At 48.3% G+C, this 17,465-nt stretch overlaps 1 protein-coding gene across 2 annotated transcripts in view; it reads right to left on the reverse strand.

Moving 5' to 3' along the window:
- Positions 1 to 17,465, reverse strand: part of LOC119952955 (paralemmin-1-like) — a 382,432-nt gene that overhangs the window by 80,692 nt on the left and 284,275 nt on the right. For both annotated transcript variants that reach the window (XM_038776595.1, XM_038776594.1), the window contains exon 4: positions 15,775 to 15,905. In XM_038776595.1, coding sequence (XP_038632523.1) covers positions 15,775 to 15,905 — 131 coding nt within the window. The remainder of the gene's footprint in view (positions 1 to 15,774; positions 15,906 to 17,465) is intronic.

Raw genomic sequence — 17,465 nt, forward strand, 5'->3', positions numbered from 1 at the left:
TACCAGTCTACCGGCCGAGTTCCCGCCGGCGTGGTTCACGTATGGTTGCACCTGGCGGAAGCTCGGCATCACGGCTGTGGTGGCTATCCTGGTGGGGGTGGGGGATCAGTCTTGGGGGGGTGGCGCCATGACGGCCGGGCCCGCGATTGGGGGAGGCCTACCGTCTTCTGTGTCGGCCCGCTGTGTGGCTCCGCCATTTTGCGCGATGCCGGCGCGGAAACGGCTGCCACGGACATGCGCAGACCTGCAGTGAGCAGTGCAGGGCCCCGTACAGTAGATGGAGCAGGGCGGAGCACTCTGCCGCCAGGCTGGCCCCTGTGGGCTACAGAATCGCTGGGCCAAATGGCCCGTTGACGCCAGCGTGAAACACTCCGGTGTTTTTGCCGGCGTCAACACTTAGCCGCGTTGTTAGAGAATCCAGGCCAGTGTCTCGCAAACGGAGAATCCTGCCATAAGTGTTGACGCCGGGACTGAATTGCGTGCGGTTCGCATTCCCGCTGGAGGCACTATTCGGTAAGACAGACAGGACATGCTAATGGGCCAGCACTCTGCCCGCACAAATCCTAAGCAATTTCCGGCCCAGTGGGTGTTGTAACCGCTGGGGCCAAAGTTAGCGCTAAAGAGCCTGGCAGCTGGAGCGAGTTTTGAGTGCTCCACTAAGCACACACTCACTGCAGCCACCAAGATGCCTCAGACCTGGCTCCCAAGGCCGGGATTCTGAGGTGGACTCAATGCCAGTGAGGAGAGGAGGGACATCCTCTTCTCCAGGGTGGGCCGTGTGGTGATATGCATCACTATAAATACACAAGGGGTTAATGTAAATATACTACGACTAAGTAAACACTAGAGGGAGCACCAGAGACGTCATGACATGCAGACATACAGCTAATGAACACATAGAATAGGACACGACCAATGGGCAGTCAAGACACTCAGAGCTGACACAACCAAAAGGGGGCATTACACAACCAATATGTAAGGACAGGGCAGACATGGTCTGTCTCTTTCCACAGGCAACACATAGAGAGTAGGACAACGGCATATCAGAAGCATCACACCCACCACGTGACTTACAGCAGACTGGTTAGTTAGACTGAGTTACTATAGCAAGATTAGCAGGAGAGTTGAACTCAGAGAACTGTGCTAATGGTTCAATAAATCACATTGAACTTACTGCAAAGTCTGGAGTATCTTTTGGTCAAAGCTGCATCGAGTCGCAGACTATGTTATCCCAGAGTACAAAACACAACAGGCGGCAGACTCAAGCCTACACTCCTAGACACTGCCTGGGAGGTTGTATCAGAGGCAGTCAGTGCTGCAAGTCTCGCCAGGGTGAGACAGCTGGTGAGCCAGAGAGCTGGGGGTCACTGGTAAGTCCTCTGTCCCAGGACCGGCAGAGAACCAGTGTGGGTTCCGAAGGTCACAGTTCAATTTTGTCCTCTGATTGGGATGAGCTCTGCTGATCCCCTGTTTCCTCTGCAGCGGGGCAGCACTTCTGAGGAGTGCCAACATCTGGTGAGCACCTGATTGAGCTTGGACACGCCCATCTCCTTGATGCAGCAGCTGGTGTATGAGGGTGTCCAGTGGAGCGGCTTGGTGGGCTCCCAGATGACCAGAGGTCTTCTGAGCACTTAAAGGACACAGGCAGCTCTCAGCAGTGAGCAGCCAGGAGCCTGAAAGTACAGTAGTCCCCCGTTATACCGCGCTCCGCAATACCGCGGTTCGCGATATACGGCGGGGGGGCTTATGGACCCCAACTTACTTGACTCATTTTAAACTCTTTTTGAAACAGCACCTTTTTTAGCCGCGATGATTACCCGCGATGATTAGACCGATTAGCCGCGATGATTAGCCGCGATGATTAGACCGATTAGCAGCGATGATTACCCGCGATGATTACTGTAGAACGATTAGCCGCGATGAGTAGCCGCGACCGATTAGCCCGATTACCCAGCCATAAAAGGGATACCTTTTCCAGTGCAGGTATCTTCGAGTTCAGTTACTGTCGTTCAAAATGTTTAAGTGCAAGTCTTACACAGTAAAGCAAAAGATACATTTGATAGACCAGCTTCGAAACGGCGAAACAAAGGCAAATTTATCCAGAGAGACTGGTGTACCAGAGTCAACCCTCCGTGGGTGGGTGAAAGATGAGCCCAATTTAAGAACATATGTTGGGACAGTTTCTCAGCGTGAAGGGCTTACCAGGAAAAAGGCAAGGAACGCTAGTGACATTAACTTGGAGAAGGCTGTGTTCACCTGGTTTGTCCAGGAACAGTCTGGTGGCACCCCCCTATCTGGACCTATCATCAGGACTCAGGCTGAGAAGTTCCATCACCAGCTCCACCCAGAGAACAGCAATTTCGTAGCCAGCAAGGGTTGGCTCCATCGGTTCCAGAAAAGACATGGGATAGGTGCAGTTACCATCAGTGGTGAACAGAGATCCGCCGACTCAGGAGCAGCAGCAGCCTTTCCCGACATCCTCAAGAACTACATGGTGCAAGAGGAGCTGGCCCCAGAGCAACTCTACAATGCAGATGAGTCAGGGCTCTACTGGAAGATGCTGCCTGACAAGACCCTAGCTGTCAAGGATGATGCCCACAAGACTCTGGGGTACAAGCAAGCCAAGAACAGGCTCACCATCCTGTTTGCCAGCAATGCCACGGGAACACACAAGCTGAAGCCATTGATTGTGGGCAAATTCAAGTCTCCGAGATGCTTTCACCACATCAACATGGAGAACCTACCCATTACCTACCGGAACTCTGGCAAAGCCTGGATGACAGCTTCCTTATTTGAGGAGTGGTTCTTCAAGTTCTTTGTACCCAGTGTCAGGGACCACCTTAGTGCCCGCAACTTACCGCAGAAGGCCACACTCCTACTGGACAACTGCTCAGCCCACCCTCAGGGAGATGTTCTCAAGACCAGGGATGGGCAGATCCAAGTGCTCTATCTCCCAAAGAACACCACCAGCAAGATCCAGCCATGTGATGCTGGCATCATTCAGACCTTCAAGTCTGTGTACAAAAAGGAACTGATCCTGGAAATGATAGACTCTCCTCTCACTGTCCCAGATTACCTGAAAGCCATCACCATCAAGGATGCCTGTTATCTGGCAGGGAAGGCCTGGGGAGCTGTGACGGAGAAGACCATCGCCAACTGCTGGAACAAGGCCCTAGGAGCAGCACTCCCACGACCCCAACATTACCCGGATGAAGAGGACTTCGTAGGCTTTACTGAAGCAGAGACCAGGGCAGCTGAGGAGAGGCTAGAGGACCACCTGGATGAGAACCTAACACTCCAGGATTGGGTGAACAGGTGGGCAGCAGCAGAGGACGACATGGCACCCGCAGAAACATTCACAGAGGAGGAGATCATCGACCAGGTCACCCAAGAGGAGGCAGAAGAAGAAGAAGAACCCCAGCCCACAGTGGCAAAGAGCCACTCGGATGCCAGCACACACCTGAAGTGGCTCATAGCATACACAGAGCAACAGGACTTCGACCCCATATACATCCTACACCTGAAGAACCTCCAGAGGCAAGCACAAGTCAAGATGAGGAAGGGGATGTGCCAGAAGAAACTCACAGACTTTTTTAAATGATTTTTAAAAATATGCTTGTAAGTACAATTTTAAGTATATTATTGTATGTATATATTATTGTATATATTTTAATAAATTTAAAACTTGATTTAAGACTTGAACGAACTTTGATGTTTTTTATTTAAAACGCCCTTCCATTCAGCAATGTTCAGCACAGTCAGCAATGTTCAGCACAGTCAGCAATGTTTCCTCTCGTTCATTCATTTGGATATCCGCCATCTTGGATATCCGCGGCTCGGATTCCTTGGCTGTCTTGGATCCGAACACCCGCGGTATAATGGGGGACTACTGTAGCACCAAAAGGGTGTGTTTAAAACACATACTGCAACAATGGCGATGTAAGCCTGGCCATTCCGATCACGAGGGGGACACCCCGAGTCCACAGACTCGGCATCAAGTCACTCTCTATTCCTGCCCCGGCCCGGGCAGTTACCTCCCAGCAAGCCCAACAGTTTTCCATAGTTTTTCAGTGTTTCTGTAGCCTCCCATTCTCCCTCTGCAGCCATGGCTTCCAGTCCTCATTTGTAAATTCTTGTAATAATTGGTGCCTACGAAACCTCCGCCTGAGAGGGGCGGAGCATTGCAAAAGGGCAGAGCATGAAGTGTCCAACCTGCTAATCACATTTAAATGCATGGCATGGCAGGGCGGCACGGTAGCACAGTGGTTAGCAGAGTTGCTTCAGTGCTCCAGGGTCCCAGGTTCGATTCGCGGCTTGGCTCACTGTCTGTGCAGAGTCTGCACATTTTCCCTATGTCTGCATGGGTTTCCTCCGGGTGCTCCGGTTTCCTCCCACAGTCCAAAAAAGTGCTGGTTAGGTGAATTGGCCATGCTAAATTGTCCTTAGTGTCCAAAAAAGGCTAGGTGAATTTACTGGGTTAAATGGGATGGTGTGGTCTTAGGTGGGGTGCTCTTTCCAAGGGTTGGTGCAGACTCAATGGGCTGAATGGCCTCCTTCTGCACAGTTAATTCTATGAATCAATGAAATGACGGTTTTGTATGCCCCCGCCAACATGGGGCACAAACCCCGATTTTGCCGCCAGGGAAGGACCAGAGCATGGCGCCGAATCAGCGCCGGGCATGGACCTCGATTTTTGCTGCACCCTAATTCTCCGCTGGTCACGATTTGCAATTCTGGCATTGTGAGGGGGAGAATCCACCCAGTCTGGATGGGACACATCTGAGGATGCTGGGGAAGTAAGACGAGAAATCATGGACTTGTTGGTCACAATCTCCAGAGAGAGAGAGTTGATGGTGCTAAAGGACTGCTGAATTGAAAATGTTACAAACTTATTCAAAAGAAGCTGAAAAGGACCAAGCTGGCAACAAGAGGCCAGTCAGTTAATTATTAGTGCTGGGAAATCTTTTCAAAACAATAATTCCAGAGAAAATTAGCAGCCACTTGGACAAATATGGACGGATAAAGGAGAGTTAATGTGGCTTTGCTAAAGGCAGATTGTGTTTGACTAACTTGACTGAGTTATTTGATAAGGTAATAGAGAGGGTAGATCAGGGAAGTTCAGTTGATGTAGGGTACATGGACTTTCCAGGAAGGATTGGCTAATGTGCCATGTATTAGGCTTTTTAGTAAGCTTGAAGCCCATGAAGTAAATGGACCGTAGTTGCATGGGTACAAAATTGGTTCAGGAACAGAAAAGAGACAGAGTTGTGGTGAGCGGCTGTCTGCTGGATTGGAGGGAAGTAGACAGTGGTGTTCTCCAGAGGTCAGGACGAAGACCACTCCGGGCTTTCATACACATGACTGAGTTCTGGTGGTACACAGCACAATTTTGAAATTTTCAGATGTGGAACATGGGAGCTTAGAGGAAAGTAGTGATAGACTGCAGGGGACAGAAAGGCTGGTTGAATGTGTGGAAATGTGGAATTTGATGCCAAAACGTGTGAGGTGATACATTTTGGTTATACTTCCCACAGTATAAGGGATAAAGGGAGAAGCTAAATGGCACAATATTAAAAGGGGTGTAAGGACGGAGATACCTGGGGGTATTTGTGTACAAATCTTGACTGTGGCAGGATAGGTCACCAAAGCTGCTAATAAGGGAGATGGAATTTGGGGATTTACAAGTAGAGACACAACTTAATTTTGCTACTTGCCAGCAACTATTGAAAGTGGGAGGTGACCCTGTTTCTGCGGAAGTGAGACCCAGGGTGACACCTTGGTGACGACGGCCAATTAATAGCCTATCGATGGGGCATCCGTTCAATCAACGGTGACAGCCATCCTCCAGAGGTGCCGTCTCTGCGGTCTTGGCAATGCCACCAGTAACGATGGCCATTGCTGGGGCAGCAACATCAGGCGGAGGGTGCCTCAATTGTTGGGCACCTGCGAAAGCAAGTGAGTAAGGCTTGGCAATCTGACGGTTATTTGGGGGGAGGAATCAATGAGAACTGGTGGTGCCATTGCCATGAGGGCAGCCATTGTTGCCACCACTTGTCGCATCGGCTACTGGTGTTCATGGCACCTTGAAGAATGCCTACTTGAGTAGTTACCACCCATTAATCGGTACTCTGGCATGAATCTCTCAGTACGAAGGAAAGACATTGGATAGGAGAGGAAATCAAAGTTGATTGGATTTTAATTTGTAAAGATGTGAACATGTCGGCACAGATGGAGTGACCACTTTCAGCCTCTCATGTCTGTTCCTCTATTCAATTCGATCACAGCTGCTCTGTAACTGGAGTCCATTAAAAAAAAATCTTTAACGGGATGTGGACATTGTTGGCGAGGCCAGCATTTTTATTGCCCGTCCCTAATTGCCCTTGGGAAGGTGGTGGTGAGCTACCAGAAAATCCTGTAGGGTAGAATGAACAGAAGTGTTGCACAGGCCTGTGTGCCTATCTGAGAGCTGGCTAGATCTCAGTGACTGGTCTGAGCAGGTTGTGGTTTGGGCATGGTCCATGTCTCTGAAAATTGGGGTTGAGGACACTCAGAATCCGACTCTGCCCTTGTCTCAGTCTAGGATTGTGGAGCAGAGCAGAGCATTTGGTGTGACAAATGCGGTGTGGCTGCCTGACTGGGAGTTTGAGAACAGGCATCTCAGTGCCTCATAATCAGCACAACCACAGCCCAGAAAATCTTTGGTCATCACATTGTTTCAACATTGCTGTTGAGAGGTGCATTCTTCTCTCCTATTCTGCTTGATCTGGGGTAAACAAGAGGATGAAACTGGGGTGGTTACTGGTCGTCCGGCCCCACTAATCAGTGCCGTTGTTCCACCTTCCTGTCATGCAGGCAGAAGTGCATTGTAATCAGGTGCAAATCCTGGAAAAATGCCTAAAGCTGCTACAATAATTACCTCCTTCTCCCAGACAGACTTCCTGAAGGAGGACAGATGCCCAGCTAAAACATTTCAAGAACTCTAAAAGGTCAGAACAAAGCAGCTAACTGACTGCATTCCTGATCCTGCTACTTGCACTGATCTTCAAATCCCACATAGAGTTTGAACTCAACTCAAACTGTCAGAGTGGAATTTAAACACACATTCACATTGAGGCCTCTGGATTACTAACCCTGTAATGTAACCCTTTCACTTCTGTGTCAGCTGTGGCTAATGGGTAACACTTTGAGTCAAATGGCTGGATTCACTGTTGGCGGGATCCTCTGTTTCGCCGGCAGCGCACTCATGCCCGCATATTTACCGACGGCGTGGTGGTGCCCACAATGGGAAACCACACTGGCCGGCTGCCGGGACGGAGAATCCCACTGGCCGGCTGCCGGGACGGAGAATCCCACTCCCGGCGGGGGTGCGCCGTACCAGAAAACGGGTGCAGCGGGACGGAGAGGGTTTAGCTTCAAGTTCTACTCCAGGACCCAAGCACAAAAGTCAAGTTTGTCAGATCCAGTGCAGTACTGAGGGAACCCTTTGCTATTGGAGGAGCTGTCATTTGGAGAAGATGCTAAACTGAGGTCCTCTCCACCCTCTCAGGTGGATGTAAACAATCTCATGGCAGGATCTGCAGAACAGTGGGGTAGTTACCCTGTTGTCTTGGCCAATATTTATCGCTCAATCAACATCCCAGAAAAAAAGACATTGGGCTGATTTCTCCGCCTCATCGGGAACTCCGCTACCGGTGACGCCAGGCGGAGAATCCAGCGATTGTAAAGAAAACGGGATCGGCACCGGGCGCCGATCTGTTTCCGGTGCTCCGGCTCCCCCCCCCCCGCTGGCGTGGGAATGAGGTTCACGGCCCGCACCAGCGGGAGAATGCAAATGGGTCATTAACATCCACTGAGCAGAAGAAGCACCATCATTCTCCAGGCCCGTGTGATTCTCCAATTCTCTGGGCTGGGAATCATGTGGGCGAGAACCACCACAGGTCTTGAAAAGTGTGACCCCAGCGTGGTTAAGCTTGGGATGGGCCAAGGGAGTTTTCCAAAAAGTCTATCAGAGGGCCCCCCCCCCCCCCCCCCCCCACACACAATGCAAGATCTGTTCACCCCACCCGCCACCTGACCCCCCCTCACCACCAGAGACCCTGAAATAAAGAAGTCCCCTGAGACCCTCTAAATAAAGACTCTCTAAATAAACAGACCATTCACAGAGACCCCCTGAATAAAGAGCCCCCCAAAATAAACAGACCTCCCCACGGAATCCCCAGAAGAGAGACCCCTGTCAGGAAGGCCCTCAGAAAAGAGACCCCTGCCATTGTCGTTAAAGCACTTGACAGTTACTCAACAGTGAAGGGAGATGAATGAAGCAATGCCTACAGCTAGGTGTGTCTGGAAGCTGTCAATCATAGCCTAGTAAAATCAATATCAAAGATAAATGAATGAAAAGCTTGCAAATCAAAGATCTGGGGAAGTTTAAACCTAGCTGACTGTTTTTTTCTTTCCAGGAATTGACACACGCCGCTTCCACTGCCTGAGCAAACAGGTGTATTGCCTATGTGAGTGTTACAACAATAATTTTTTTCACTGCCTCTGTCTGGACTGCTCTCTAGCTTCCAGGCAGGGGTCTCTCTTCTGGGGGGCTTCCTGTATACTTCTTGGGAGGAGGGCTTCTTTATATAGGGGTCTCTGTGGGCGGTCTCCTTACTTGGGGGGTATGTGAGGGTCTCTTTATTTAGAAGATCTCTGCAGGGATGGGTCAAGTCATCGCCGAATTTCACCCATTATCTGGTCATTATTGCATTGTTGTTTATGGGAGCATGCTGTGTACAAATTACCTGTGACCCTTCCTACTTTACAACAGTGACAGCACTTGAAAAGTGCTTCATTGATTGTAATGTCCCGAGAGACGTCCAGTAGTTGTGAAAAGTGCTTTATAAATGAAAATCTTGGCAGTAGCTAGTCCCTTTAAGGAATGTTCTCGGAGAGAGGGGTCATGTCACCCACTAGTCCAATCAGGGATAGGAGGTGTGAATTGAACATTGAACATTGAACATTGAACAGTACAGCACAGAACAGGCCCTTCAGCCCTCAATGTTGTGCCGAGCCATGATCACCCTACTCAAACCCACATATCCACCCTATACCCGTAACCCAACAACCCCCCCTTAACCTTACTTTTATTAGGACACTACGGGCAATTTAGCATGGCCAATCCACCTAACCCGCACATCTTTGGACTGTGGGAGGAAACCGGAGCACCCGGAGGAAACCCACGCACACAGGGGGAGGACGTGCAGACTCCACACAGACAGTGACCCAGCCGGGAATCGAACCTGGGACCCTGGAGCTGTGAAGCATTTATGCTAACCACCATGTTACCCTGCTGCACTGGGAAGTGTTGGGACTTATCCCAGCAGTTGGACCCAAGAGTTGAGAATGGAAAGACCATTTTAAAGCACTTTGTAAATAGTTGTCTATAGTTGGAATAAAATAATAATAATCTTTATTAGTGTCAAAAGTAGGCTTACATTAACACTGCAATGAAGTTACTATGAAAATCTACTCGTTGCCACACCTTGGCACCTGTTTGGGTATACGGAGGGAGAATTCAGAATGTCTATTTACCTGACAAGCACGTCTTTCGGGACTTGTGGGAAGAAACTGGAACACTCGGAGGAAACCCACGCAGACACGGGGAGAATGTGTTGACTCTGCACAGACAGTGATCCAAGCCAGGAATCGAACCTGGGACCCTGGCGCTGTGAAGCAACAGTGCTAACCACTGTGCTACCGTGCCACCCCTTTCTTATAATATTGTTTCTTATAAGTTAACTGGTAGATCCAATTCTTCAAGTCATTACAGTTTTGTAAAACTTGTAGTGTGAGACATCAGAATTCTAGATCTGGTAGCTGCTGTGCAATCCGTTTAGGAGTTGAATTCTAGTCATAATAGTGCACACTAGAACATAGAACATGCAGTGCAGAAGGAGGCCATTTGGGCCATCGAGTCTGCACCGACCCACTTAAGCCCTCACTTCCTCCCTATCTCTGTAACCCAATAACCACTCCTAACCTTTTTGGACTCCAAGGGCAATTTAGCATGGCCAATCCACCTAACCTGCACGTCTTTGGACTGTGGGAGGAAATCGGAGCACCCGGAGGAAACCCACGCGTGCACAGGGAGAACGTGTAGACTCTGCACAGACAGTGTCCCAGCGGGCAATCGAACCTGGGCCTGGCACTTAGAAGCCACATTGATACAGGTCCCTATGCAGAAACCCTCAAGATTAGAAGCCAATGCCCCTAAGACTGGGAACATACGCTATGTTCACACAGAGCAACCTGTAGCAACATCTATCTACTTCCTAGTGTCTGAATGATTCTAAACAGGGAAATCTCTTTCATCAGCTGAAACCTAACAGCCCAGGGAAACAGGGTGAGTCTGATCCTCAGCTCCTCCTCCTCCTGACACCCTCAACTTCCCGAACCAGTCCCATCCATCTCACTTTTGTGTTGTCTGGTTCAGGGGCAAATTATTGCAGAGAAGATTGAACTCCCATTGAACGAATGAGATGCATCGTGAGCACGTCTGATGCTAACAAGCTCATTAAGACTGCCTCTGACAGTTTGCAAACAGTGTCTGTAACACCAATTGTTAAATATCCCACAGAAATATTGTTAAATATTGCACCTTTTTTCATCGAAAACAATATCGACGTCTCCGCCGAGGCAAGGTACATTTTAAAAGGAAAAAAGATGATAAATCTGAAAGACCATTATGGAGTCTTTTAATTACTTTGGTGTCATTATTGCATTAAACAGAACAGTTTATATCAATTAGAACATCCTTCGATGAAATTTGGCAGGCCCTGGATAGCTGAGTTGGAATCTCCCTCTTTTATCTCCAGCTGCTCCTTCCCCCCCCCCGCCAAAAACTCAAGTTCCTCTTCCACTGAAGGAAACCATTCGGTACGTGTCAACTTGTCAAACAAATAAATATAATTCATCTCTGACGCTGCTAATTAGAGTGCCCAACTCTTGGACAAATTCGCAGAGGGTTCATCGTGTTACTTCCGGCCTCCCACTCAATTCAACCGTTTGGAAAAAAAACAGACTTTGCACCGTATTTCTTTATCGATAAGAAACGGAAGGGGGGGGGAGCAGAAGGGGAGGGGGAGGAACAGGAGGAGGAACAAGGTGTGGGGGAGGAGAGGGGAGGAACAGGGGAGGGGGAGGGTGTGGTGAATGTAACTCCATAATTCACATTGTATTGTATATACATGAGACCATGCATTTGTAAGCGCAGTTGCGTTGCCCGACCACTAGGGGGAGGAGCGCTGGGAATGCTTAGGAGTTTGTACAGGGCTCCACCCTTGGCTCCGCCCATGAATCCTCCCCCTGGACTGCTGTATAAATACCAATGCTCAGAGCCAGTCGTTCAGTTCATCGAGAGTTCAACGCGGAACAGGCTGGCTCTGTTGTAAGTAGATTAAAACCACTGTTCATATCTTAAAGCATGTGTCTAGTGAATTGATGGTTCCATCAGAGGGGAAGCGGGGGGAGGGGGAGGAACAGGGAAGGGGGGAGGGGGAGGGGAGAGGGAGGAGGGGGAAAACTTGGTCAAATGAGATGAGTGTTAAAGAAGATCAAAAGAGGCAGTGTGGACGTAGAAAAGCAATGGGCTACAGGGAGGAGAACTTTCACCCCTGCCCGGCATTAGAGATGCCTCCGGCGCAGTGGAGGACCCCAATGGCCATTTTAAATCAACTGTCGGAGTTGGAGGCACATCCACAGAGGAAGCCAGAAGGCAAGTTTATGTTTATTTCTTGTGGGGCCAGGAGGAACAGGTGGCGACCTACAAGACCCATTCTATCCCCTCCTTTTCTTGCCCCCCCTAACTTGGCTCATCTTTTCCCAGTGCTGGAGTGAGTGGGTTGCCATTTGTGCCACCGTGGCACCGAAGTGGCTGTAGGCTTGCAGAATGACTGACCTTCTGCGTTCTTCCAACACTTTCTATTTTGAATTCAAATTTGTAGGTTTGCTTTTTATCTCCTTATTATCGTTTATGTTTAAACATGGAAAAGTGGTTGAACCTTAACCTTGTGGAGATGTGTTACCATGGCGTGAATTCTGCTCTGTGCCTCCCCCTTCGCAACTGGGACAAGATTTGGTCAACGTTCCTTGATAAATACAGTGCCCTTTGAACTCTCAGCGTGTGATAGAATCCCATAAATCAAAGGTTTCACCTTATGTCAGAGTATTCTTGAGGTATTTAAAGTGTGTTATCACTTCAGAAAATTGGAGAACAGCCTGGCGCTGTTTTTGGAGCATGGTTACATAATGAATTCAGAGATCTGATCTGTGTGACGCTGTGGTCGGATCAGCAGGGGTTCATGGCTTTTGCTCTGCTACCTGTTGTTTAGCGACACCTTGCTAGATGTAATAATGGTTCCAAGGGTGTGTGACCCCTGTGTCTCACTTCCTCTCCAATTTATTCCTTCATCTACCTTTCCTGAGTATTAGAGGGCCCAAATCATTGCTCATTGAAGTTACTCTAAGCTCCCTAAGAGGCACAGAACACGGACCAAGCCTTTAGATTTGTGGTAGCACTCCTATCTTTGAGCCAGTTGATTCAGGGTTAGAACGCGAGACAGTCCCAGTGTATGGGTATTAGAGCTTTAGCTCTGCGCATCTGGGTTGAGACACAGTAGGATACTCATGTCCAGTGGGTGCCCAGCCCTCCTTGTCATTGTAGGGGTGAAGACAGCCTATAAACTCTTCCACTGTGCAGGACTCATCGTCGTACTGGTTGTATAAAGTTGGTTATGGACAGAAAGCTCGTGTCGCAGACTGATAATCAGCCTTTGGATATTTCCACTGCTTCCCTGCGTTGAGAGACGAATGAAGTTTTAAAACAAAGAACATTGGCACCCTGTCAGATTTTTACTGAATTGGCCAATCTTTTCACTACTTCCCAGGGAAGAGGATGGATATAAAGAATAACCTGACATTGCTTTGAAAAGAGCAGCAAAGAACAGACAAACCAAGTTTCCCAGGGATTGACCAGCTGCCATAGTCATAGAGGAAGTCTTCCATTTCACAAATGAGTTGCCTCTGGTGAGTGGGAAACATTCAATAAATATAATGATGAACACATTTCCAATTCTGTCCAACAGCAAATTAAATACTTTCACAAATAGGGCTGGAGTACAGTAGTGGGTTGGAGAGGTTATGAGAATTCCTGCTCCCTGTGCAGCATTCGGTAAAACCCTGAAAATGGTACATCGTACTGTCCCTCAACCGCTGATGGTGTGGCCAACGTATTATTCCCCATGACCGAGGGCTGGAAAGCCAGATCTCTCACCCTTGCCAGGCATTAGGACCCTTTTAAGATGTGCTTAAGAGTCTACAGTGTAGACATTTTAGATCGACTGTTGGAGTTGGAAGAAGTTTTAGTTTATTTTTTGTGGGGTCAGGAGCACCAGAAAATGATACCCAAACAAAACCAATCTGGCGTATTCTGTCCTTACCCCCCCACAAACAGACCCCCTCCTTCTTTCCCCATTTTGGTTCTACCTTTTTCTAGTACTAGAGTTAATGTGTTATCATGGCACTCACTTTCTGGAGTTCCCAACCTTCCAGGATTGGCCTCAGAAATGAAAGACCAATAAGAACATAAGAGGATAGGGACCAAGGGGAGGCGGTGGAGTAGTGGTATTGTCACTGGACTAGTAATCCAGACACCTAGGGTAATGCTCTGGGGGAATTTGAATCCTGCATGAAATTTGAATTCAATGGAAAAATCTGGAATGAAAAGTCTATTGATGCCCATGAAACCATTGTCTTTAGGGAAGGAAATCTGCTGCCCTTACCTGCTCTGGCCTACAGTAACTCCAGATCCAAAAAGTGAATGACTCTTAAAAAATGCCACTCAGTTTGAGGGCAATTAGGGACAGGCAACAAATACTGGCCTTGCCTGCGATGCCCACACATCAAAAATCAGCCCCTCTCCACCATTCAATATGAACATGGCTGATATTCTACAGGCCGTAACTTTCCTGCCCAAAGCTCTTAATTCCCTTAGTGTCTAAAAATCTATCAATATCACTTTTGAATATACTCATCGGCTACAACCCTGTGGAGCAGAGAGTTCTGCAAGAAAAACCCAGAGGAAAAGCCATGAAGGCAACAAAAACATCACATTTTTTCGTAAGAAGGGTTTCATTAAAGAATTTGGTTGTTTGTTGTAAAGATAACTGAGGTGAGACTGACTAACAGTCAAAATCATCCAAGGAAGGATCTATTCACTTTCCAATTAGTGCGGGGAGCTGTGAGGAATGGTGGGGTTTATGAAGATGGATGTGGCTGGCACATGATCAATGGTGGGAATGTGGGGCCAATGACAATTTAACTTTACAGTTTTGTTCTGCAACTTAAAACTTTTCCACAACGGAGGAAATTGTCTTCCATTGCTGGAATTCAATGGAAAATGTTGGGCAGGAAGAGATCCACTGATCTGTCTACCCAACACATACAGCCACAATGCCTTATCCTTCACAATATCCTATACTCCAACCCCATTCAGCATTGCTGTATAATTTCCTGGGAGAGGAATAAGACCAGATCAGAATTAGAAGGAAAGAAAAATAGGAATTGTGCTGTCATTAGTCTGGGAGAACACTCTCGCTTTGATAAGGCTCTTTGATATGGAGCGGCATGAGCGACACAGTGGGCAGCACGGTGGCACAATGGTTAGCACAGTTGTTTCACAGCTCCAGGGTCTGAGGTTCGATTCCCGGCTTGGGTCACTGTCTGTGCAGAGTCTGCACATTCTTCCCGTGCCTGTGTGGGTTTCCTCCGGGCGCTCCGGTTTCCTCCCACAGTCGAAAGATGTGCAGGTTAGATGGATTGGCTGTGCTAAATTGCCCTTTGCGTACAAAAAAGGTTAGGTGGGGTTACTGGGTTACAGGGATAGAGTGGAAGTGTGGGCTTTGATAGGGTAGTCTTTCCAAGAGCTGGTGTAGACTCGATGGGCTGAATGGCCTGCTTCTGCACTGTAAATTCTATGATAATCTATGATAATCTATGATGATTGTATGACAGCGGTTAGTACTAATGCCTCACAGCGCCGGGGTCCTGGGTTTGATTCTGGCCTTATGAGACTGTCTGTGTGGAGTTTGCACGTTCTCCCTGCGTCTGTGTGGGTTTCCTCTTCGGGTGCTCTGTTTCCTCCCACAAAGATCTGCCGGTTAGTTGTATTGGCCATGCTAAATTTCCCCTCAGTGTCCAACGGCTAGATGTGGTTATGAGGATGGCGGGGGGGGGGGGGGGGGGGGGGGGGGGGGAAGACTAGGTAGGGTGCTCTTTCGGAGCGCAGTGCAGACTCGATGGACCAAATGGCCTCCTTCCGCATGCTAGGATTTACGATCTCCTCCCCAGTCAGAGATCCATCCACCTTTTGCCTGAGGGAATTAAATAACCTTGTTCTGTCTACATTTGCCATCAAAGGACCACATGATTTCCCATTGCTCTTTGTTTCCAATGAAAACTTGTCCATGGACTATTAGAATCCCAAGCACTGGAATCATCTTCATCGCATGGATATGATTCCTGGATCCTTGGCCTACTGATCTCGCTTACTGCCTGGATTAATCGGTATATCTAAGGTTGTCTCTCATTGTCAGGAATGGCAGAGAGAAGCTCACCTTGGAAAACCTGTTCCAACCGCTAATGATTATATATATCAGCAACTCGCCCTAGTCCTTCCTGTTTCTCAGAAGTGATATCAAAGCTCATGATCAGATCAGACCGTCTGCCAGTTACCTCTGGATAGTGTCCTCCATCTGTTTAGTTTTGACATTGTCATCCTGGAACTGGTTCTTCATCCCCTCGTCCTCTTCTGCTGCCGATGAAGGAATGCCCTCCAGCAGCCATCGTTCCCGCAAAGACTTAGACTGTGAGAGGAAAAGGAATTGGAATCAGCTGGATTCACTAAGTAGGACTGTAACAGAACATGCCACTCTGTGTGTTCTGTCCCTGCCTCATTGGATACATACAGGGTCGAGCTTTCAATTTCAGTAGGGTTACATCTTTCACGCATCAGTTTGAAAGTTCGCATGTCCACACTAGAAAATATTTTTCCAGTCAACACTAACACATGTCCCCACTAGAAAATTTGTCCCTTTGGTATTTATTGGCTTTCCTGTTGAAAACATTGTACCTGTTCACGCTTCCTGTCTACACAATGCTTCCCAAATTACCACAATTTCTGTCAGTTAACTGCAAATAATAAGAAAATAAGGACACAATGTATAACTTGCACTACAATGTTGGTCAGCAGTCATAATGTTCTGAAATGTAATTAAATGTTCTTAATCTTGTGTCAGTTTTAGTGGTTGAAGGATAGCCATATTTGTGTTCACTGTGGATTCTGATGGACTGCTGCCGCAATGCTAGTCGCATGAACATAAATTTATTTGAGTCACTATCACATTTATATTCAGATGGACCCAGCTCTACTCCTGCAGAATCTTGCCTCCATTAGCCCATATACTGCCTGTCCATCACCCATCTCCCAGTCCTTGTGGATCTCCAATTACTCCATGTGCTTCAAACCCTTGTTGTCATTTATCATTCCTTCATCCGACACCATCACCGTAAACCTTTCCAGCCCCATTGTTGTCTCACGGACTAATTCCTCACTTGAATATGCAAATCTAGATCCCAAACTCAATGGGCGGGACCCAGATTGCGACGCCTCACGAGATCTAATGCATAACGAGGTTGGTAAATCTCGCTAGAGGTCTCTCCCCGGAGATTTACCAGCCTCATTGCGTCCCGAGTCCTATCGACTATTAAATTGTGATGTAAAATGATTGGCCTAGAGGTTCATTGACTCAACTCTTGTTTGACAGGCGTGAGATGGCCAATAAACTCTCCAATGTGCTGGTCGACAAGCTTATGTACCAAGTCAGCTGTGAGCCCTTTGCCATATTGGCAAAGACTGGAGCATAGGAGCCTAGAACCCACAACTGAAACATGAGTCGGTCACTGCAAAAATGCAAATGGGGCTTTACTGTCTGTTTCAGGACACTTTCCAAAGTTGTTCCAAGTTGACCTCTGTCAGGATAACCAAGCCTACATGCAGCCCAAACTGCTGCTGGCAAAGGAAAGGCTGGAGACTGCCACAAATTTGGTCATACTTTTATTAACAATTCCCTAAACGTGGATTAGGGAAAACCAAGTGCTGGGATTTTCCGATCTTCCGCTCTGAAATTGCGCTCGGCAATGGGGCGGAGAATGGGGCATCAGACCCACAATCAGGTCCGACGCCGGGACGCGATTCTCCGGCGACCGGAGAATTGGCACCAGTCGCACTCGCACGGTCGACACGGCGCCGGTCGGGGGCCATTGAAAGAGGCTCCCGCAGCGATTCTCCGTGGTCGACCGGCTGAGTTCCCACCAGCGTGGTTCACGTATGGTTCCACCCGCCCACAGCTCGGCATCGCAGCTGT

This window comes from Scyliorhinus canicula, chromosome 18 (assembly GCF_902713615.1).
Source record: "Scyliorhinus canicula chromosome 18, sScyCan1.1, whole genome shotgun sequence".
NCBI classification, from domain to species: Eukaryota; Metazoa; Chordata; class Chondrichthyes; order Carcharhiniformes; family Scyliorhinidae; genus Scyliorhinus; species Scyliorhinus canicula.